The sequence below is a fragment of the Phyllobates terribilis genome, unplaced genomic scaffold, assembly GCF_046119375.1.
Source record: "Phyllobates terribilis strain yellow unplaced genomic scaffold, ASM4611937v1 Scaffold_3__8_contigs__length_932513732, whole genome shotgun sequence".
Taxonomy (NCBI): Eukaryota; Metazoa; Chordata; class Amphibia; order Anura; family Dendrobatidae; genus Phyllobates; species Phyllobates terribilis.
Window position 1 is genome coordinate 21422655 of NW_027362763.1, and position 24600 is coordinate 21447254.

The 24600-nt window shown below is 42.6% G+C and overlaps 1 protein-coding gene across 1 annotated transcript in view; it reads right to left on the bottom strand.

The window, feature by feature from the left end:
• Nucleotides 1-24600, bottom strand: part of LOC141258717 (uncharacterized) — a 66137-nt gene that overhangs the window by 29316 nt on the left and 12221 nt on the right. The window contains exon 2 of the mRNA XM_073673748.1: nucleotides 21902-22055. Within this exon, the coding sequence (XP_073529849.1) occupies nucleotides 21902-22055 (154 nt within the window). The remainder of the gene's footprint in view (nucleotides 1-21901; nucleotides 22056-24600) is intronic.

A 24600-nucleotide genomic window follows, 5' to 3' on the forward strand; every position in this document is an offset into this window, starting at 1 on the left:
GCTGCTGCCACCAAATGTAGTAGTTTACTGGCCCCTGGAGAGCAAGTGTATTTATTTGGTTTTAAATATCCAAAGATGGCCCTTAGAGGTTGATCCGGAGCAAAGTTTGTCAGATGTGTTGTGGTGAATTGTGACACTCTGACCCAAAATGGCTGAACGACCGGGCATGTCCACAAGCAATGGAACAAATTGGCTTCGGGGGAGAGGCACCTAAAATACATGGCGTCTGTGTACAGCCCAATTCTATGACCTTTTTGTGGGGATAAATAGGATCTATGGCAGATTTTCAGTCTCATTTATAGAAAGCGAGCTGAAGGGAGGAATTTTTGGGCTTGATCTAGAGCGTTCAGAATGGTGCTACAGGACAAGGTAGAGTCCTCAATCTGCCACTTTGTTAGCAGAAATTGGGATTGTTCATAATCCAGGGCAACATGTATGAATTTGTAATTGGTGACCATTTGGCCAGACGAAGAATTAGATTTAGTGAACCATCGAAACAGGCATGGTCTCCACTCCTGCTGAGGAAGATGTGCTAGTATCTTTGTTACGTAACTCATGCTTTGTAGATATTGGAAAGAAGGGAATATGACGGTAGGGTATTTAGACTGCATCTCATCTATTGAGTGCATATGGCACTCCTGTAAGTGGATCAAGTGTTTAATAGATGTTATACCCTTTAGAGTGCCACCGATAAAAGACAGGGTGGGAATGTCCATTTTGAAAATGAGGATTACCAACGAGTGGGAGAAGGAGTGACGCCTGGGGAGAGAGCCGAAATTGTCGGCGTATTTTCTGCCATGCCTTCCATGTAGACACCAGGAGTGGATTTGTCATTTTAATTAAATTGGCTCTAACTAAGTATGAGAGACTAAATCTATCCATTTAACCAAGGTGGATTCCAAGTTATTGAGATATAAATTGATATTAGTTTTATACAATTTAGCTGGATGTCTCGTCACTTGTACTCCCAAGTATTTCAATATGGAAGTAGTCCATTGACAAGGGAATCCTGATGCCCATAACGGTCTGGAGGGGCCGCGTAGCATCATCACCTGTGTTTTATCCCAATTGATATTATAGCCCAATAAACCTACTCCTATGTCTTCTATTTATCGTATAAGGGTATACAGAACCTGTTTGGGATTAGGTACTACCAGCAGAATATCATCCGCAATTGCTGTGGCCTTTAACTCTCTACAGCCATAAGTCCCCTAAAAGTAGGGGTCTGCAATAGGTGGCATAGTAAGGGGTCTATAGAGAGGATAAATAGAAGGGGTGACAGAGGGCATCCCTGTTTGACTCCCTGAAAGGGACCTATTGCTGGTGCACTACATCTATTAACCGTCACAGAAGTATTTGCATTTATATGGAGGTATTGAATATATTGTAGGAACTTCGAATCAAAATTTCCCCTGCCCAGAACTTCATACAAAAAAGGCCATGCCACCTTGCCAAATATCTTTTTGGCATCCAGACTAATCAGCATTGTGGGTGGTTGTGATGCGTCCTGGGCCAAGACCATGGTTGCGACCGCCAGGCGTACAGTACAGACCAAAAGTTTGGACACACCTTCTCATTTAAAGAAATTTCTGTATTTTCTTGACTATGAAAATTGTACATTCACACTGAAGTCATCAACAACTATGAATTAACAAATGTGGAATTATATACTTAACAAAAAAGTGTGAAACCACTGAAAATATGTCTTATATTCTAGGTTCTTCAAAGTAGCCACCTTTTGCTTTGATGACTGTGACGCGCCCCCTGGGCCATGTTGTTAGGGATACCCGGAGCCGGATCAGATGGGGGTTGTAGTCTCCGAGTGGCTGTGACCCGGTCCGTGCCCAGGGTGTCAAACTCAGTGTGCGGCAGTCCTTGCAGATGTTCTTAGTGTCGACTACGCCACCCGTTGATTTGCGGTCAAAAGGCCGCCGCTGCAGGATGGTCCGCTGAGGCTGGTGGTGTGTGCGCAGCTGTGGTAGTATAACCCCCAACGGGAGGGGTATAGCCTCAGGGGGTCAGACGTAGAGGATGGTGGTTGTGAAGGTGCAGCAAGGAGACTCAGAGGCATGAAATGCAGTTCAGGGATTTTACTCACTGGTGTTGCTCGGGTCACTCTGTACAGCAGTGACCACCCAAGCCGTGCTGCGTCCACCAGGTGCGGGACTCGGTCAACTCCCGGGCAATTCCTGAGTATGGTCCTGAGCTCCCTTCTTCTCTCTCTCTCTGGCCGTTCCCACCAGGGATCCACCTGTGTCCGGCTCCCTCGGGTCTCTTGGTGGTTGAACCTTCTCTGGCTTCCCTGACCCTATGCTCGGTGTGCCATTCTGGTGGATTTGGTGAGGGTCGTGGCAAATCTTGCCCACGACCTCCGGTTCCTGGCTAAGGTTTGCTTTTGCCTCCGCCAGCTTGGGATCCGGTACCCTTTTGCCGACCCTTCACCCTTATCAGTTCTCATATGGGCTCTTGGGGTCCCCTCTCGTCCTGCGCCTCTGGGTCCCTCTTCCTTCTCCTCTCCTGGAGTTACTGCTGACTCACAGACTGACTGACTGACCCTGTCCTAAGATGGTGCCCACCTTATATACTCCCTCTATGTGTGAGCTCAGGTGACCAGCACCCAATGAGCTCCTACATTTACCCAGACTACTCCCCCTATCTGCCCCTACACTACTGGGATGTTCCACCCCCCTCCCACTCCAGCCAGGGACAGACGCTGTCGTACCTGCACATATACTGGTGGGAGTACCGTTGTTCTGTCCCCCGGAAATGGGATGTATGTAGTGCATGCAGCCTACTAGCTCAGTTCCATACTCCATCCTTACCCGGGAGTGGAATACCACACCTCTGGCTTGAGGTGTAATACCCCTGTAGCAGCCGAATCCTCAGGGTGCTACAACTGCTTTGCACACTCTTGGCATTCTCTTGATGAGCTTCAAGAGGTCGTCACCGGAAATGGTTTTCACTTCACAGGTGTGCCCTGTCAGGTTTAACAAGTGGGATTTCTTGCCTTATAAATGGGGTTGGGACCATGAGTTTTGTTGTGCAGAAGTCTGGTGGATACACAGCTGATAGTCCTACTGAATAGACTGTTAGAATTTGTATTATGGCAAGAAAAAAGCAGCTAGGTAAAGAAAAATGAGTGGCCATCATTACTTTAAGAAATGAAGGTCAGTCAGTCCGAAAAATTGGGAAAACTTTGAAAGTGTCCCCAAGTGCAGTTGCAAAAACCATCAAGTGCTACAAAGAAACTGGCTCACATGAGGACCGCCCCATGAAAGGAAGACCAAGAGTCACCTCTGCTTCTGAGGATAAGCTTATCCGATTCACCAGCCTCAGAAATCACAGGTTAACAGCAGCTCAGATTAGAGACCAGGTCAATGTCACACAGAGTTCTAGCAGCAGACACATCTCTTCAACAACTGTTAAGAGGAGACTTTGTGCAGCAGGCCTTCATGGTAAAATAGCTGCTAGGAAACCACTGCTAAGGACAGGCAACAAGCAGAAGAGACTTGTTTGGGCTAAAGAACACAAGGAATGGACATTAGACCAGTAAAAATATGTGCTTTGGTCTGAGGAGTCCAAATTTGAGATCTTTGGTTCCAACCACCGTGTTTTTGTGCGACGCAGAAAAGGTGAACGGATGGACTCTACATGCCTTGTTCCCACCGTGAAGCATGGAGGAGAAGGTGTGATGGTGTGGGGGTGCTTTGCTGGTGACACTGTTGGGGATTTATTCAAAATTGAAGGCATACTGAACCAGCATGGCTACCACAGCATCTTGCAGCGACATGCTATTCCATCTGGTTTGCGTTTAGTTGGACCATCATATATTTTTCAACAGGACAATGACCCCAAACACACCTCCAGGCTGTGTAAGGGCTATTTGACCAAGAAGGAGATGGGGTGCTACGCCAGATGACCTGGCCTCCACAGTCACCAGACCTGAACCCAATCGTGATGGACCGCAGAGTGAAGGCAAAAGGACCAACAAGTGCTAAGCATCTCTGGGAACTCCTTCAAGATTGTTGGAAGACCATTTCCGGTGACTACCTCTTGAAGCTCATCAAGAGAATGCCAAGAGTGTGCAAAGCAGTCATCAAAGCAAAAGGTGGCTACTGTGAAGAACCTAGAATATAAGACATATTTTCAGTTGTTTCACACTTTTTTGTTAAGTATATAATTCCACATGTGGTAATTCATAGTTTTGATGCCTTCAGTGTGAATGTACAATTTTCATAGTCATGAAAATACAGAAAAATTTTAAAATGAGGCGTGTCCAAACTTTTGGTCTGTACTGTATATTTGACACACTGCTCCGTCCCTGGGTAAAGCCCGTCTGAGCCTCACACAGAGGGCCAGACAGCAACACTTGTGGATGGTTTGCTAAGATCGTCGCCAGGAATTTATAATCATGGTTGCGGAGTGAGACTGGGCTGTAGGATTGAGGTAATAATGGGTCTCTGTTAGGTTTAGGGATAACTCTAGTGCGTGAATCAGTATATGGATAGAGGCCCCCTGAAGGAACGCTGCATTAGAAAGGTTATTCAGAATGGGAACTAAGTCAGGGGATAGAATCTTACAATATTCAGCAGAGAAACCATCAGGGCCGGAGGTCTTACCGTTGGATGCGTCGGTCATAGTTTGTCTCACTTCATCTTCCATTATCATTAAGTCTAACATCACTTGTAGTTCAGTGGTCAGGGATGGGAGATTACTCACATTCAAAAAGGAATTAATCGCCGGAAGGTTAGTAGGGGAGGCTCTGTACAGAACCTCCTAATAATCACTGAAAAATTGTGTGATCTCTTCACGGTCAGTCGGCTGCGAACCCGTTGGGGGATTCTGCAGTTTAATAACTGGCTTGCAGGGTTGTCAGTGTTTAGTTAGGGTGGCTAACAGTTTGCCGGTTTTATTTCCCCAGCGGTAGAATTTATTTCGGGTTAATTGGACCTGCCATTGTGATTGGGAATGTATTAAAGAGCCCAGGAGATGTTTGCCCACATTATAAGCTTGCTGTGCATCAGGGGATGGGGACAGTGGGCGAGCATTGTCTGCGTCTGAAGAAGGGAGGTGTGTAAGGCGTCAGATAACTGATGATATGTCCTCTCATAACGGCCTTAGAAGTGGCACAGTGTAAAGGGATTATTGTCAGTGTGGATGATATTCTCATCTAGGAAGTCATTCCAGTGTGATTTAAGAAAGGCCTTGAAATCATCTGATTCTGCCAGGTAGGACAGAAACCTCCAATGTCGTGTCTGGAGTCTCAGAACCGTTAAAGTCAGGAATAATAAAATAGGAGCATGATCTGAGATCAGTATTGGGTGGATGCGGGAATCATGATGTTGGGTAAATAGTTGTGTGGAGATGAGGAAATAATCAATACGGGAGAAGGACTGATGAGTAAGGGAGTGGCATGTCTACTCTCTACCTGCAGAATCCGCCATTCTTCATGGGTCGCGGAGTGAAAGCTGTTCCAGGAAGGAAGAGGTGGCTACAGAGGTCTGAGGAGAGGACGAGGAGCGGTCTAACGTAAGACATTAACTTAGTACAAAGTCTCCTCCTACTATTAGATGTTGAGGCCCAAGTCACAAAAGAATATGGAGAATCGATGTGTAGAAGTAGTGTTGGTCATGGTTGGGAGCATAGAGATTGACCAAGAAATATATTTTGCTGGCTATTTCCACTTTCAAAATGAGATATCTACCCTAGCTGTCGCTAATAGAATCTTGAATGGAACATGGCAGGCACTTCTTAATAAGAATAACCACTCCACGTGATTATTATTATTTATGAAGTATGTGAGGCAGCATTGCAATTGCCTATCCACGGTGCTCATAGTTTACCAGGCTTGTCAGCCCTCCAGTGTGTCTCATGAAGAAAGACCACATCTGGCAAGAATCGTTTCAGGTGGATTAGAACTTTCTTTCGTTTAAGAGGGGTGTTAAGGCCCGCCACGTTCCATGACAAAAACCGCAAATGTGGTGAGGTATAAGTGGTGTTGGATTCTGGTGTCTGAGGTATACTCCTGAGTCCCAGGGCAAGGTCTGAGTCCAGCAACAACGTGTGTTCATCCCTTTTGGTCCCAGCGAGCGGCAGGCATGAACAAATATTAGAGGTGTCATCAAAGGTGGGTCCTGCACAGATTACTACTTGAGCTGAAAAAGGAAAAAAGCATAGGAGGGTAAAAACAGTAGAGAAAGACAGATAAAAAACTATACTCAACTTTACAAATCAGTGATAGCGGCCCGCCAAGAATACACCAGGTGAGCCATACCGTCACCAAGGAGAACATTCCATTATGGAAACAACAGTCCCCATACAATAAAGGATAACAGGTATAACAAGCTCTATAGATCATCCCACTGTGACATCTCCAGCACGACGGAATCTTCTCTCCGCCACCTCTGGGTCTTCATACATAGTTACACGATCTCCATCTTGGACTTTCAGTTTAGCTGGGAAGAGTAGCTGAAATCTAATATTTTCTTCAATCGGTAGACGAAAGATAGGTACAAATGCCTTGCGTTTCTGAGCTACGGCAGCACAGAAATCCTGGAAGATTAGGATCCTAGAATCAGTCAGTTCTCGTTGCCATCGATATGCTCTTAAAAGGTAACCCGTCATGTCCTATCTACCATCTAAACGGCCCCCATTGAGTTGTTAATGATCCAATGTGCATCAATAACATGCTTTTTTCATTATAATTGGCTTTAATGTAATGAGTAAAACCCACTTTATATACTTACAGTACAGACCAAAAGTTTGGACACACCTTCTCATTTAAAGATTTTTCTGTATTTTCATGACTATGAAAATTGTACATTCACACTGAAGGCATCAAAACTATGAATTACCACATGTGGAATTATATACTTAACAAAAAAGTGTGAAACAACTGAAAATATGTCTTATATTCTAGGGTCTTCAAAGTAGCCACCTTTTGCTTTGATGACTGCTTTGCACACTCTTGGTATTCGCTCGATGAGCTTCAAGAGGTAGTCACCGGAAATGGTCTTCCAACAATCTTGAAGGAGTTCCCAGAGATGCTTAGCACTTGTTGGCCCTTTTGCCTTCACTCTGCGGTCCAGCAAAAGGGCCAACAAGTGCTAAGCATCTCTGGGAACTCCTTCAAGATTGTTGGATGACCATTTCCGGTGACTACCTCTTGAAGCTCATCAAGAGAATGCCAAGAGTGTGCAAAGCAGTCATCAAAGCAAAAGGTGGCTACTTTGAAGAACCTAGAATATAAGACATATTTTCAGTTGTTTCACACTTTTTTGTTAAGTATATAATTCCACATGTGGTAATTCATAGTTTTGATGCCTTCAGTGTGAATGTACAATTTTCATAGTCATGAAAATACAGAAAAATCTTTAAATGAGAAGGTGTGTCCAAACTTTTGGTCTGTACTGTATATCATACCTTCTCGATCAGTCATAGGGGTGTGATCCTGGCTTTTAGTCATCGTTGGCGAGGCCTAACACATTTGAACTCTCCATGCTCCCGGCTTGCGTTGACACAGGTATGGGGCGCTTACGCAGTATTTGTCATCCCCAGCCATGCAGCATTGCATCTCTGGGACCAGCACGTGCGCTGAGACGAGCGGCTCGGCAGCACACAGTGAAGCTGGGAACTCACTCCCCATTTATCTCTTGCGACAGCATGGCTCCTAGGCCAACTTCTGAAGCGTCTGTCTGGACCACAAATTCTTTATTAAAGTCTGGTGTGACCAGGACCGGCTGTTTGCACAGTGCCAGCTTCAGCTGTTGGAACGCCATCTCCATTTCATCCATCCATTTGGCCATTGTTGATCTGGTGCCTTTGAGAAGATCTGTAAATGCCACGGCCATCATGGCAAAATTTGGGATAAACTGCTGGTAATATCCCACAATTCCAAGAAACGCTCTCATCAGCTTCTTGGAGAGCAGTTGTGGTCATTTCTGTATTGCCTTGACTTTGTTGACTTGTGGCTTAATTTCGCCTCTACCGACAACATAGCCTAAGTACTTGGCTTCCTCCTTCATAATGTCACATTTCTTTGGATTAATAGTAAATCCCGCCTCCCTCAGAGCATCCAGAATTGCCTGTACCTTTGGTAGATGACTAGCCCAGTCTGGGCTAAAGACCACAATATCATGAAGGTAGGCTGCGGCATACTTCTTATGTGGGACTAGGATCCGATCCATAGCCCTCTGGAAAATGGCTGGGGTTCCCTGCACACCGAAAGGCATCCAAGTGTATTGGAAACACCCATCAGGTGTTGAGAACGCCGTCTTCTCCTTGGCCCTCTGGGACCTGGAGTTCTGTCAGTAGCCCTTCGTCAGGTTGAGGGTGGTGATATACCTCACAGGTCCAAGCCTCTCGATGAGCTCATCGACTCGCGGGGCATCGGATATGCTTCACACTTGGATACCTCATTCAGCCAATGGTAGTCGTTGCAAAACCTCCATTCACCGTTGGGTTTTGGCACAAGAACAATAGGACTCAACCACCCACTCTTTGACTCCTCTATCACGCCGAGGTCCAACATCCTTTTCACCTTAGATGAGATCACCTCCCCGCATGCTTCAGGAATCCTGTAGGGCTTCAGGTTCACTCGTACATGCAGCTCTGTAAACACATCATGCTCTACCATCTACGTATGTCCCGGCAACTCTGAGAAAAGGTCACGATTTTGCTGTAGCAGTTCCCAACACTGTTGCTTTTGTGCCGGCGATAGTGTTTCTGCTATCGTGAAATCTTCCACCTTGCCTTCAGTAGCGGCTCCCAGGCAAGGAGCTCCCAGTGGTTCCCGGTCTCGCCACGGCTTGAGTAAGTTGACATGATATATCTGGTGCAGCTTTCTTCGTCCCGGCTGGTGGACTTTATAATTAACTTCGCTGAGTTTCTCCACTGCCTCATACGGGCCTTGCCACTAGGCAAGAAACTTGCTCTCGACTGTGGGGATTAGAACCAGAACATGGTCCCCAGGCTGGAACTGCCTCAGCCTTGCTGATCGGTTACAGACCCTTGCCTGCGCCTCCTGTGCCTGGAGGAGATGCGCCTTCACGATAGGCATCACTTTCGCCATTCTCTCCTGCAACTGGGGAACATGTTCGATGATGCTCCGGTGGGGCGTGACCTCGGCCTCCCAGGTTTCCTTGGCGATGTCTAGGAGTCTTCTTGGATGCTGACCATAAAAGGAGCTTGAACAGAGAGAAGCCAGTGGAGGCTTGAGGAACTTCTCTGACAGAAAAACAGGAATGGTAGCAGGTAGTCCGAGTCACAACCATCCTTCTCGACGACCTTTTTGAGAATCGCTTTTAAGGTCTTATTGAAGCGCTCCATCAGGCTGTCTGTCTGCAGATGGTAAAAGGAGGTTTGCAGCTGGGTAATCTGAAGGATTTTACACAGCTCTTTCATTACCTTGCTCATGAATGGGGTTCCTTGGTTAGTTAGTATCTCCTTTGACAGGCTGGTCCTGGCAAATATATGGACAAGTTCCTGGGCTATGCTCCTACTCGACAAGTTCCTTAGTGGTACCGCTTCCAGGTACCAGGTCACATAGTCCATGACCACCAGAATGTATTGGTGGCCCCGTGCCGATTTAACTAAGAGCCCCACTAGGTCCATAGCAATCCTCTCAAAGGGAATTTCTATCACAGGAAGTGGGACTGAAGGACTACGGAAGTGGGAAGAGGGGGCGGTTATCTGGCAGGTGGGGCAGAGCCTACAATAGTTTAGGATCTCCCAGTAACACCCTAGCCAATAAAACCTCCTCAATATCCTATCCCGAGTCTCCTCGACCCCCAGGTGTCCCCCAAGAACATGTGAATGGGCCATATCTAATTCCCTCCGTCGGTATGGCCCTGGAACTAACAGCTGCTACACTATCTCATCAACCCTTGTTTTAGTCAACCGATACAATAATTCCCCCTGAAATGCGAAGTGTGAGTACCTGGTGCCTGCACCCGGCTCTTGAGCAACCCCATTACAGACAACTTGAGCAGACCCAAATTGGTCTCCGGGCACCTCTAACTCAGGGAGGTCGGCCTCCTCAGTCACAGTCTCGTCCTCGTCGTTGGCAAGGGCACACAATGGGAACTCATCCACTTCAAATATCAACCGGGGTATTTCCCTAGGAACCTGGCTTTTGTTCACGTGACTCAGTCCGGTTCCCTTCCCCCACAAGTCCCAGAACAAAGGAAAATCGGGCCCCAATATGACGAGATGTATCAGGTCCTTGACCACCCCGACCTCGTGGGACTGGGCACCACAGACTGTTCCCACTGTCACTCTGTCCACAGGATTGTCCTTGGCGTCCCCATGTATGCAGCGAATGCCCACAGTTTTGGCAGGAATCAGCTGGTGGGGATGGGTGGCACTGATTAGGGTCACCAGACTTCCCAAGTTCAATAGTCCAAGCACCCCATTAATGGACACTGCACATGCCTGCGGCCCCTCGCTTGGTTGACAGTCCGCACTGCAGGCAGGATAAGCGTAACCGGAACAACGCCGGCGTAGGCTGCAGTCCATTGGCTCAGGGGACATATGACATCGGGCTGCTACGTGTCCAGGATTGTGACAGCGCCAACAGACCACATTCTTAATAATAGTCTTTGCGGGACCATCAGTCGAACTGGGATGCCCCCCAGTCATGGCTCTAGACCCCCTCTGAGGCACACTCACCCCCTTTATGTATTCCAGTGTGGGGAAGGGACGATGTCCAGCTTCCCGTGGGATTTTTCAACAACCTAGTACCTCTCTACTAGGCCTATGAGGTCGTCCGCATTCCTAGGATCACCATGGGCAACCCAGGTCTGCACTGGCCTGGGAAGGGAGTGGATGAATCTGTCCATCACCACCCACTCGACCATCTAGGCAGGAGTGGAAGACTCTAGCTGCAACTATTTTTGGACTAGGTGTAACAAGTCAAACATCTAGGTGTAACTAGGGGGTTTGTCGCCAGCATACGCCCAGTGGTGGACCCTTTGAGCTTTCACAGACATGGTCACTCCGGAGCATTCCAAATCTTTGTCTTTAACTTGTCGTACTCCTTTGCACCCTGTAGGGCCAGGTCATAGTAGGCCTTTTGGGGTTCACCCGTTAAATAGGGAGCCAGCACCTCCGCCCACTAAGCCGGTGGCAGCTTTTCCCGCTCTGCTACCCTCTCGAACACAATCAAAAATGCCTCAACATCATCACCTGGGGTCATCTTTTGCATAGCTCGCCTTACCGCCTCCTGGACGTAGGACACATCACCTGGAGTTGGGGGAGGGGCTGCCTCTCTGTTGCGGACCTCCCCAGCTAGGAGTTCTATCTACCTTTGCTGCTGTTGAATCTGCTGCATCATGAGCAGCTGGTTCTGCTGCTGCTGCTCACGTTGCTGCTCTCGGTGCTGCTGTAGCAGCAGCAGGAGCTGTTGGAGCTGCTGCTGTTGGCTTTGGACCAGGTGCTTGATTAGCTCCTCCAAGCTGCCAGACATCTTTTGTTGGCGGACGCCCTTTACCCAGGATATCCACCGCTCTCTGTAGCAGGTACACGTGTTCCTGGAATCTTGCATGCACTCTTGCACTAACTGTGGTAAGACGACTCACTCAGCTACTTTCAGAAGTAGACTCAGGAAATGGTTTCGTCTGCAGGATTATAGCAACCGCATGAAGCGCTGCAGATTCAGCAAAATAAACACGGCCTTTCTGGCATAACGGCAAAACAAAATATAAAAGATAGCACAGTCCATATGTGTGTGGGGTTCGCCCGCACAAGTTATAGCACAGCCTTCAGCTCCTCCTGAGCAGAAGCTTTCCAGTCTGGAGACTTGCAGCTCCAAACTCACAACCCAGAAAAAAGATAGTGACTGAGCATTTAACCTTGCTCAGCCACACCCTGAGATGGAGATAGGGTGAACGAATTCCCTCCCATCTCAATGTCATTCACACAAAACATCTCTCTTTAGGTGATTTAACCCCCCAACATATAACATGCTGGAGAAAAGTTGTAGGTTCAGTTTGCTAAGGCTAGCAGCCATAAACATATGTCCACACACATACTTCACCAGTGACTCTGTCACAACATAGAGAAGAGTTTACCTCTCCACTCAACAGATAATAGAAATATAGAAGAGTTTACCTCTCCGCTCAGCAGATAATGATAGAAATATAGAAGAGTTTACCTCTCCGCTCAGCAGATAATAGAAATATAGAAGAGTTTACCTCTCCACTCAGCAGATAATAGAAATATAGAAGAGTTTACCTCTCCGCTCAGCAGATAATGATAGAAATATAGAAGAGTTTACCTGTCCACTCAGCAGATAATAGAAATATAGAAGAGTTTACCTCTCCACTCAGCAGATAATAGAAATATAGAAGAGTTTACCTCTCCACTCAGCAGATAATAGAAATATAGAAGAGTTTACCTCTCCACTCAGCAGATAATAATAGAAATATAGAAGAGTTTACCTCTCCACTCAGCAGATTATAGAAATATAGAAGAGTTTACCTCTCCGCTCAGCAGATTATAGAAATATAGAAGAGTTTACCTCTCCACTCAGCAGATTATAGAAATATAGAAGAGTTTACCTCTCCACTCAGCAGATAATAATAGAAATATAGAAGAGTTTACCTCTCCACTCAGCAGATAATAGAAATATAGAAGAGTTTACCTCTCCACTCAGCAGATAATGATAGAAATATAGAAGAGTTTACCTCTCCACTCAGCAGATAATAATAGAAATATAGAAGAGTTTACCTCTCCACTCAGCAGATAGTGATAGAAATATAGAAGAGTTTACCTCTCCACTCAGCAGATAATAATAGAAATATAGAAGAGTTTACCTCTCCACTCAGCAGATAATAGAAATATAGAAGAGTTTACCTCTCCGCTCAGCAGATAATAGAAATATAGAAGAGTTTACCTCTCCACTCAGCAGATAATGATAGAAATATAGAAGAGTTTACCTCTCCGCTCAGCAGATAATAGAAATATAGAAGAGTTTACCTCTCCACTCAGCAGATAATGATAGAAATATAGAAGAGTTTACCTCTCCACTCAGCAGATAATGATAGAAATATAGAAGAGTTTACCTCTCCGCTCAGCAGATAATAGAAATATAGAAGAGTTTACCTCTCCACTCAGCAGATAATAATAGAAATATAGAAGAGTTTACCTCTCCGCTCAGCAGATAGTAGAAATATAGAAGAGTTTACCCCTCCGCTCAGCAGATAATAGAAATATAGAAGAGTTTACCTCTCCACTCAGCAGATAATAGAAATATAGAAGAGTTTACCTCTCCACTCAGCAGATAATAATAGAAATATAGAAGAGTTTACCTCTCCGCTCAGCAGATAATAGAAATATAGAAGAGTTTACCTCTCCGCTCAGCAGATAATGATAGAAATATAGAAGAGTTTACCTCTCCACTCAGCAGATAATAATAGAAATATAAAAGAGTTTACCTCTCCTCTCAGCAGATAATAGAAATATAGAAGAGTTTACCTCTCCGCTCAGCAGATAATGATAGAAATATAGAAGAGTTTACCTCTCCGCTCAGCAGATAATGATAGAAATATAGAAGAGTTTACCTCTCCACTCAGCAGATAATAATAGAAATATAAAAGAGTTTACCTCTCCTCTCAGCAGATAGTAGAAATATAGAAGAGTTTACCTCTCCGCTCAGCAGATAATGATAGAAATATAGAAGAGTTTACCTCTCCACTCAGCAGATTCTAGATATATATTAGGGTTTACCTCTCCGCTCAGCAGATAATAGAAATATAGAAGAGTTTACCTCTCCACTCAGCAGATAATAGAAATATAGAAGAGTTTACCTCTCCACTCAGCAGATAATAGAAATATAGGAGTTTACCTCTCCACTCAGCAGATAATAGAAATATAGAAGAGTTTACCTCTCCGCTCAGCAGATAATAGATATATAGAAGAGTTTACCTCTCCGCTCAGCAGATAATAGAAATATAGAAGAGTTTACCTCTCCACTCAGCAGATAATAGAAATATAGAAGAGTTTACCTCTCCACTCAGCAGATAATAGATATATAGAAGAGTTTACCTCTCCGCTCAGCAGATAATAGAAATATAGAAGAGTTTACCTCTCCGCTCAGCAGCTAATGATAGAAATATAGAAGAGTTTACCTCTCCACTCAGCAGATAATGATAGATATATAGAAGAGTTTACCTCTCCGCTCAGCAGCTAATGATAGAAATATAGAAGAGTTTACCTCTCCGCTCAGCAGATAATGATAGAAATATGGAAGAGGTTACCTCTCCGCTCAGCAGATAATAGAAATATAGAAGAGTTTACCTCTCCACTCAGCAGATAATAGAAATATAGAAGAGTTTACCTCTCCGCTCAGCAGATAATGATAGAAATATGGAAGAGTTTACCTCTCCACTCAGCAGATAATAGAAATATAGAAGAGTTTACCTCTCCACTCAGCAGATAATGATAGATATATAGAAGAGTTTACCTCTCCACTCAGCAGATAATGATAGAAATATAGAAGAGTTTACCTCTCCGCTCAGCAGATAATGATAGAAATATAGAAGAGTTTACCTCTCCACTCAGCAGATAATAATAGAAATATAAAAGAGTTTACCTCTCCTCTCAGCAGATAATAGAAATATAGAAGAGTTTACCTCTCCGCTCAGCAGATAATGATAGAAATATAGAAGAGTTTACCTCTCCACTCAGCAGATAATAATAGAAATATAAAAGAGTTTACCTCTCCTCTCAGCAGATAATAGAAATATAGAAGAGTTTACCTCTCCCCTCAGCAGATAATGATAGAAATATAGAAGAGTTTACCTCTCCGCTCAGCAGATAATAGAAATATAGAAGAGTTTACCTCTCCACTCAGCAGATAATAATAGAAATATAGAAGAGTTTACCTCTCCACTCAGCAGATAATGATAGATATAAAGAAGAGTTTACCTCTCCGCTCAGCAGCTAATGATAGAAATATAGAAGAGTTTACCTCTCCACTCAGCAGATAATGATAGATATATAGAAGAGTTTACCTCTCCGCTCAGCAGCTAATGATAGAAATCTAGAAGAGTTTACCTCTCCGCTCAGCAGATAATGATAGAAATATGGAAGAGTTTACCTCTCCGCTCAGCAGATAATAGAAATATAGAAGAGTTTACCTCTCCACTCAGCAGATAATAGAAATATAGAAGAGTTTACCTCTCCCCTCAGCAGATAATGATAGAAATATGGAAGAGTTTACCTCTCCACTCAGCAGATAATAGAAATATAGAAGAGTTTACCTCTCCACTCAGCAGATAATGATAGATATATAGAAGAGTTTACCTCTCCACTCAGCAGATAATGATAGAAATATAGAAGAGTTTACCTCTCCGCTCAGCAGATAATGATAGAAATATAGAAGAGTTTACCTCTCCACTCAGCAGATAATAATAGAAATATAAAAGAGTTTACCTCTCCTCTCAGCAGATAATAGAAATATAGAAGAGTTTACCTCTCCGCTCAGCAGATAATGATAGAAATATAGAAGAGTTTACCTCTCCACTCAGCAGATAATAATAGAAATATAAAAGAGTTTACCTCTCCTCTCAGCAGATAATAGAAATATAGAAGAGTTTACCTCTCCACTCAGCAGATAATGATAGAAATATAGAAGAGTTTACCTCTCCACTCAGCAGATAATAATAGAAATATAGAAGAGTTTACCTCTCCGCTCAGCAGATAATAGAAATATAGAAGAGTTTACCTCTCCACTCAGCAGATAATAATAGAAATATAGAAGAGTTTACCTCTCCACTCAGCAGATAATGATAGATATATAGAAGAGTTTACCTCTCCACTCAGCAGATAATGATAGATATATAGAAGAGTTTACCTCTCCGCTCAGCAGCTAATGATAGAAATATAGAAGAGTTTACCTCTCCGCTCAGCAGCTAATGATAGAAATATAGAAGAGTTTACCTCTCCGCTCAGCAGATAATGATAGAAATATGGAAGAGTTTACCTCTCCGCTCAGCAGATAATAGAAATATAGAAGAGTTTACCTCTCCACTCAGCAGATAATAGAAATATAGAAGAGTTTACCTCTCCGCTCAGCAGATAATGATAGAAATATGGAAGAGTTTACCTTTCCACTCAGCAGATAATAGAAATATAGAAGAGTTTACCTCTCCACTCAGCAGATAATGATAGAAATATAGAAGAGTTTACCTCTCCACTCAGCAGATGATAGAAATATAGAAGAGTTTACCTCTCCACTCAGCAGATAATGATAGATATATAGAAGAGTTTACCTCTCCACTCAGCAGATAATGATAGAAATATAGAAGAGTTTACCTCTCCGCTCAGCAGATAATGATAGAAATATAGAAGAGTTTACCTCTCCACTCAGCAGATAATGATAGATATATAGAAGAGTTTACCTCTCCATTCAGCAGATAATGATAGAAATATAGAAGAGTTTACCTCTCCACTCAGCAGATAATAGAAATATAGAAGAGTTTACCTCTCCGCTCAGCAGATAATAGAAATATAGAAGAGTTTACCTCTCCACTCAGCAGATAATAGAAATATAGAAGAGTTTACCTCTCCGCTCAGCAGATAATGATAGAAATATGGAAGAGTTTACCTCTCCACTCAGCAGATAATAGAAATATAGAAGAGTTTACCTCTCCACTCAGCAGATAATGATAGATATATAGAAGAGTTTACCTCTCCACTCAGCAGATAATGATAGAAATATAGAAGAGTTTACCTCTCCGCTCAGCAGATAATGATAGAAATATAGAAGAGTTTACCTCTCCACTCAGCAGATAATAATAGAAATATAAAAGAGTTTACCTCTCCTCTCAGCAGATAATAGAAATATAGAAGAGTTTACCTCTCCCCTCAGCAGATAATGATAGAAATATAGAAGAGTTTACCTCTCCGCTCAGCAGATAATAGAAATATAGAAGAGTTTACCTCTCCACTCAGCAGATAATAATAGAAATATAGAAGAGTTTACCTCTCCACTCAGCAGATAATGATAGATATATAGAAGAGTTTACCTCTCCGCTCAGCAGCTAATGATAGAAATATAGAAGAGTTTACCTCTCCGCTCAGCAGCTAATGATAGAAATATGGAAGAGTTTACCTCTCCACTCAGCAGATAATAGAAATATAGAAGAGTTTACCTCTCCGCTCAGCAGATAATAGAAATATAGAAGAGTTTACCTCTCCACTCAGCAGATAATAGAAATATAGAAGAGTTTACCTCTCCGCTCAGCAGATAATGATAGAAATATGGAAGAGTTTACCTCTCCACTCAGCAGATAATAGAAATATAGAAGAGTTTACCTCTCCACTCAGCAGATAATGATAGATATATAGAAGAGTTTACCTCTCCACTCAGCAGATAATGATAGAAATATAGAAGAGTTTACCTCTCCGCTCAGCAGATAATGATAGAAATATAGAAGAGTTTACCTCTCCACTCAGCAGATAATAATAGAAATATAAAAGAGTTTACCTCTCCTCTCAGCAGATAATAGAAATATAGAAGAGTTTACCTCTCCGCTCAGCAGATAATGATAGAAATATAGAAGAGTTTACCTCTCCACTCAGCAGATAATAATAGAAATATAAAAGAGTTTACCTCTCCTCTCAGCAGATAATAGAAATATAGAAGAGTTTACCTCTCCACTCAGCAGATAATGATAGAAATATAGAAGAGTTTACCTCTCCACTCAGCAGATAATAATAGAAATATAGAAGAGTTTACCTCTCCGCTCAGCAGATAATAGAAATATATAAGAGTTTACCTCTCCACTCAGCAGATAATAATAGAAATATAGAAGAGTTTACCTCTCCACTCAGCAGATAATGATAGATATATAGAAGAGTTTACCTCTCCGCTCAGCAGCTAATGATAGAAATATAGAAGAGTTTACCTCTCCACTCAGCAGATAATGATAGATATATAGAAGAGTTTACCTCTCCGCTCAGCAGCTAATGATAGAAATATAGAAGAGTTTACCTCTCCGCTCAGCAGATAATGATAGAAATATAGAAGAGTTTACCTCTCCACTCAGCAGATAATAATAGAAATATAGAAGAGTTTACCTCTCCACTCAGCAGATAATGATAGATATATAGAAGAGTTTACCTCTCCGCTCAGCAGCTAATGATAGAAATATAGAAGAGTTTACCTCTCCACTCAGCAGATAATGATAGATATATAGAAGAGTTTACCTCTCCGCTCAGCAGCTAATGATAGAAATATAGAAGAGTTTACCTCTCCGCTCAGCAGCTAATGATAGAAATATAGAAGAGTTTACCTCTCCGCTCAGCAGATAATGATAGAAATATGGAAGAGTTTACCTCTCCGCTCAGCAGATAATAGAAATATAGAAGAGTTTACCTCTCCACTCAGCAGATAATAGAAATATAGAAGAGTTTACCTCTCCGCTCAGCAGATAATGATAGAAATATGGAAGAGTTTACCTTTCCACTCAGCAGATAATAGAAATATAGAAGAGTTTACCTCTCCACTCAGCAGATAATGATAGAAATATAGAAGAGTTTACCTCTCCACTCAGCAGATGATAGAAATATAGAAGAGTTTACCTCTCCACTCAGCAGATAATGATAGATATATAGAAGAGTTTACCTCTCCACTCAGCAGATAATGATAGAAATATAGAAGAGTTTACCTCTCCGCTCAGCAGATAATGATAGAAATATAGAAGAGTTTACCTCTCCATTCAGCAGATAATGATAGAAATATAGAAGAGTTTACCTCTCCACTCAGCAGATAATAGAAATATAGAAGAGTTTACCTCTCCGCTCAGCAGATAATAGAAATATAGAAGAGTTTACCTCTCCACTCAGCAGATAATAGAAATATAGAAGAGTTTACCTCTCCGCTCAGCAGATAATGATAGAAATATGGAAGAGTTTACCTCTCCACTCAGCAGATAATAGAAATATAGAAGAGTTTACCTCTCCACTCAGCAGATAATGATAGATATATAGAAGAGTTTACCTCTCCACTCAGCAGATAATGATAGAAATATAGAAGAGTTTACCTCTCCGCTCAGCAGATAATGATAGAAATATAGAAGAGTTTACCTCTCCACTCAGCAGATAATAATAGAAATATAAAAGAGTTTACCTCTCCTCTCAGCAGATAATAGAAATATAGAAGAGTTTACCTCTCCGCTCAGCAGATAATGATAGAAATATGGAAGAGTTTACCTCTCCACTCAGCAGATAATAATAGAAATATAAAAGAGTTTACCTCTCCTCTCAGCAGATAATAGAAATATAGAAGAGTTTACCTCTCCCCTCAGCAGATAATGATAGAAATATAGAAGAGTTTACCTCTCCGCTCAGCAGATAATAGAAATATAGAAGAGTTTACCTCTCCACTCAGCAGATAATAATAGAAATATAGAAGAGTTTACCTCTCCACTCAGCAGATAATGATAGATATATAGAAGAGTTTACCTCTCCGCTCAGCAGCTAATGATAGAAATATAGAAGAGTTTACCTCTCCGCTCAGCAGCTAATGATAGAAATATGGAAGAGTTTACCTCTCCACTCAGCAGATAATAGAAATATAGAAGAGTTTACCTCTCCGCTCAGCAGATAATAGAAATATAGAAGAGTTTACCTCTCCACTCAGCAGATAATAGAAATATAGAAGAGTTTACCTCTCCGCTCAGCAGATAATGATAGAAATATGGAAGAGTTTACCTCTCCACTCAGCAGATAATAGAAATATAGAAGAGTTTACCTCTCCACTCAGCAGATAATGATAGATATATAGAAGAGTTTACCTCTCCACTCAGCAGATAATGATAGAAATATAGAAGAGTTTACCTCTCCGCTCAGCAGATAATGATAGAAATATAGAAGAGTTTACCTCTCCACTCAGCAGATAATAATAGAAATATAAAAGAGTTTACCTCTCCTCTCAGCAGATAATAGAAATATAGAAGAGTTTACCTCTCCGCTCAGCAGATAATGATAGAAATATAGAAGAGTTTACCTCTCCACTCAGCAGATAATAATAGAAATATAAAAGAGTTTACCTCTCCTCTCAGCAGATAATAGAAATATAGAAGAGTTTACCTCTCCACTCAGCAGATAATGATAGAAATATAGAAGAGTTTACCTCTCCACTCAGCAGATAATAATAGAAATATAGAAGAGTTTACCTCTCCGCTCAGCAGATAATAGAAATATAGAAGAGTTTACCTCTCCACTCAGCAGATAATAATAGAAATATAGAAGAGTTTACCTCTCCACTCAGCAGATAATGATAGATATATAGAAGAGTTTACCTCTCCGCTCAGCAGCTAATGATAGAAATATAGAAGAGTTTACCTCTCCACTCAGCAGATAATGATAGATATATAGAAGAGTTTACCTCTCCGCTCAGCAGCTAATGATAGAAATATAGAAGAGTTTACCTCTCCGCTCAGCAGATAATGATAGAAATATGGAAGAGTTTACCTCTCCGCTCAGCAGATAATAGAAATATAGAAGAGTTTACCTCTCCACTCAGCAGATAATAGAAATATAGAAGAGTTTACCTCTCCGCTCAGCAGATAATGATAGAAATATGGAAGAGTTTACCTTTCCACTCAGCAGATAATAGAAATATAGAAGAGTTTACCTCTCCACTCAGCAGATAATGATAGAAATATAGAAGAGTTTACCTCTCCACTCAGCAGATGATAGAAATATAGAAGAGTTTACCTCTCCACTCAGCAGATAATGATAGATATATAGAAGAGTTTACCTCTCCACTCAGCAGATAATGATAGAAATATAGAAGAGTTTACCTCTCCGCTCAGCAGATAATGATAGAAATATAGAAGAGTTTACCTCTCCACTCAGCAGATAATGATAGATATATAGAAGAGTTTACCTCTCCATTCAGCAGATAATGATAGAAATATAGAAGAGTTTACCTCTCCACTCAGCAGATAATAGAAATATAGAAGAGTTTACCTCTCCGCTCAGCAGATAGTAGAAATATAGAAGAGTTTACCTCTCCACTCAGCAGATAATGATAGAAATATAGAAGAGTTTACCTCTCCGCTCAGCAGATAATAGAAATATAGAAGAGTTTACCTCTCCACTCAGCAGATAATGATAGATATATAGAAGAGTTTACCTCTCCACTCAGCAGATAATGATAGATATATAGAAGAGTTTACCTCTCCGCTCAGCAGCTAATGATAGAAATATAGAAGAGTTTACCTCTCCACTCAGCAGATAATGATAGATATATAGAAGAGTTTACCTCTCCGCTCAGCAGCTAATGATAGAAATATAGAAGAGTTTACCTCTCCGCTCAGCAGATAATGATAGAAATATGGAAGAGTTTACCTCTCCGCTCAGCAGATAATAGAAATATAGAAGAGTTTACCTCTCCACTCAGCAGATAATAGAAATATAGAAGAGTTTACCTCTCCGCTCAGCAGATAATGATAGAAATATGGAAGAGTTTACCTTTCCACTCAGCAGATAATAGAAATATAGAAGAGTTTACCTCTCCACTCAGCAGATAATGATAGAAATATAGAAGAGTTTACCTCTCCACTCAGCAGATGATAGAAATATAGAAGAGTTTACCTCTCCACTCAGCAGATAATGATAGATATATAGAAGAGTTTACCTCTCCACTCAGCAGATAATGATAGAAATATAGAAGAGTTTACCTCTCCGCTCAGCAGATAATGATAGAAATATAGAAGAGTTTACCTCTCCACTCAGCAGATAATGATAGATATATAGAAGAGTTTACCTCTCCATTCAGCAGATAATGATAGAAATATAGAACAGTTTACCTCTCCACTCAGCAGATAATAGAAATATAGAAGAGTTTACCTCTCCGCTCAGCAGATAATAGAAATATAGAAGAGTTTACCTCTCCGCTCAGCAGGGAGATGATCTCTAAGGCGAGGTTCGTTATACTTCTGGAAATGTTATTTCTCTCTTCGTCCATGTTTGGTTCGTCATTCGGAGAGAAATCTGGGTGGTGTGAAGGTCTCTGGTCTTCGGGGTCTTTATGATCGGAGAGGCTGTAATCACACAGACATCATCGTTAGTCACATACAGAGCTTGACTTGTTGCGCAGTAACATTTACAGATCTGCAGGTAAATGAGGTGACATTGCTGCCCGGTTGTTTTACTGAAAGTAAATGAAGCTATTTTGTCCCCGCAGACTTCCAGCCCTCAGTCCCAGGTTCTGCGCGGAGCGGCTTCAGTCCAGCACACAGCCGGCTCTACAGTAATGGCAGTGTGATCTCCGTGGGGGAACGCTGAACCTTGAAGCTATTCTGTGCAGTTTCTGCCAGGTAAAGACAGAAGAAATGTTGGCAGCGCCGCAAACTAAAAGTTGATACAGGAGCAGAGGTGCTGTATACTGGACAATGATATTACACAGATCTGCAGGTGGTGGATATACTGGTGAGACCAGTCTCCATACAGGAGCAGAGGTGCTGTATACTGGACAATGAGAACAGATCTGCAGGTGGTGGATAAACTGGTGAGACCAGTCTCCATACAGGAGCAGAGGCGCTGTATACTGGACAATGAGATAACAGATCTGCAGGTGGTGGATAAACTGGTGAGACCAGTCTCCATACAAACTCTATGCAGAAGCAGAGGTTCTTTATACTGGACAATGAGATAAAAAAGATCTGCAGATGAAGGATATACTGGTGAGACCAGGCTCCATACAGAAGCAGAGGTGCTGTATACTGAACAATGAGATAACAGATCTGCAGGTGGTGGATAAACTGGTGAGACCAGTCTCCATACAGGCTCCATACAGGAGCAGAGGCGCTGTATACTGGACAATAAGATAACAGATCTGCAGGTGGTGGATATACTGGTGAAACCAGTCTCCATACAGGCTCCATACAGAAGGACGTGCTTCCTGATGCTGCTACTTGAGAGTGTTCAACAACAGGTGCAGAGTAGGAGGCATCTTCGCATGCACCATGGACAGGGGATTGGCATGCAAGAACAAGCAGTGGGGACCCCCGCAGACACTGTTCCTGGACCTTGGGGTTCGGTCCCCTAAGTCGGGTGCTTTGCTGCCATGTGCCTGATCATGATGGTGGTGGTCAGGCTGGTAGTTTTGCCACCCCTGCTGATGAGGCCTGGCAGGTGGTGCAAATGGCCTTTTTGGGCTTATCAGCAGAGTCTTTAAAATACAACCAGACTCGGGAAGACCTAACAGTTGTACTGGCAACTTACGTTGTGTTGGCGTTACGAGGAGCGCTTTCCCGCCTTCTGTCTGCAGCCACCACACTGCTTCTTCCTGCCTGTTGGGGTGCTCTGCCTCCCTCCCCCTGTGTGCAGCTGTCCTCACTCTGCATGTCCTCCTGCCAGGTTGGGTCAGTTACTATATCAACCACCACCTCGTCTTCCACGTCCGCACCCTGGTCCTCCTCCTGACTTTCTGGAGTTATGGTTAAAATTTTATATCTGGATTCACTATTTAGGAAAACAATCTATTCTATGAGGTCTCTGCTTAAGACTTGCATCATGGAATGACAGACTAAGATACTGGTTTCCTGTGAATTCCCTGACAAGAAGGTTTTACGTTGAGCCAAGGGAAGTGTGTTATTACTGATTGTCTAATTTGGTTTTCTGTACAGTTGTATGTAAGAATTGTAGTTCCGTTTTGTCTAGCTAATAAATGTGGTAAGTCTTTGTTGTCACACAGAAGACTCTACCTGCTGACAATGCATGTCGCATGTATTTTGTCTCTCTCCCTTCATCGATGAAGTATCTTAATTTGAATCTAACTGGCAATGTGAAGACCCTTTGCTGTCTATTCCAAAGTTCTCCCTAATAACAAAGAGGGTCTCCATAACAGTACATGGTGCCTGAAACCTGGGATTGTCACAACAAGACCTCCTCTGGACCAGTCAACAAGGATCTCTCTGGGAATCACTGAATAAAATCTGAGGTAAGTAATCCCTTGCATTACTAATAATTCAGTGCTACCTAGAGGACTCCAGGACGGGTAATTGGTGGTCCTAACAAGACAATCATTTTTTTGAACCCTTGCCAGTGATTGAATTTGTTGTCTTATATGTTTCAATGTGTTTTTTAGATGTATAATTGACGATTGAATGATAATTGAATGAAGTGACGAGTAACCAACCTTGCCCAGCGTGTTGGGACTAGGCACCTACGCAGTTCTCCTGTATATTTCAGGAGTCGGAGGATTGTTTTATTTGTTTACGTCATAAATGTCTGGTATGATATTGTAAACTATGAGGATCCTTGAATGTGGGACTGAATGATTTTTGATTGACCAATAAGGGACTATGGTCTCTGTTTGATAAGGGATCCCGTTAGGTGTGTTCCTTCACATGTGGTGGAGAGGAAAATCGGTCCGTAAGAGGATCAGGGAAGTGTGATTGCCTATAACAGAGGAATCCTTCACGGTAAGGTAGTACTCTGAGGGTATTGAATTCCCCTGAAAATTGGTAGGGGCACCCTCAAGAAAGCGGTAACTGAATTAGGTTTTAGCCCGAATATAGCAGGGGGATTAATATCAGCGATTGTGCAGTGTGCATTGAGTGACTGACGTATTGTTAAGTCGTT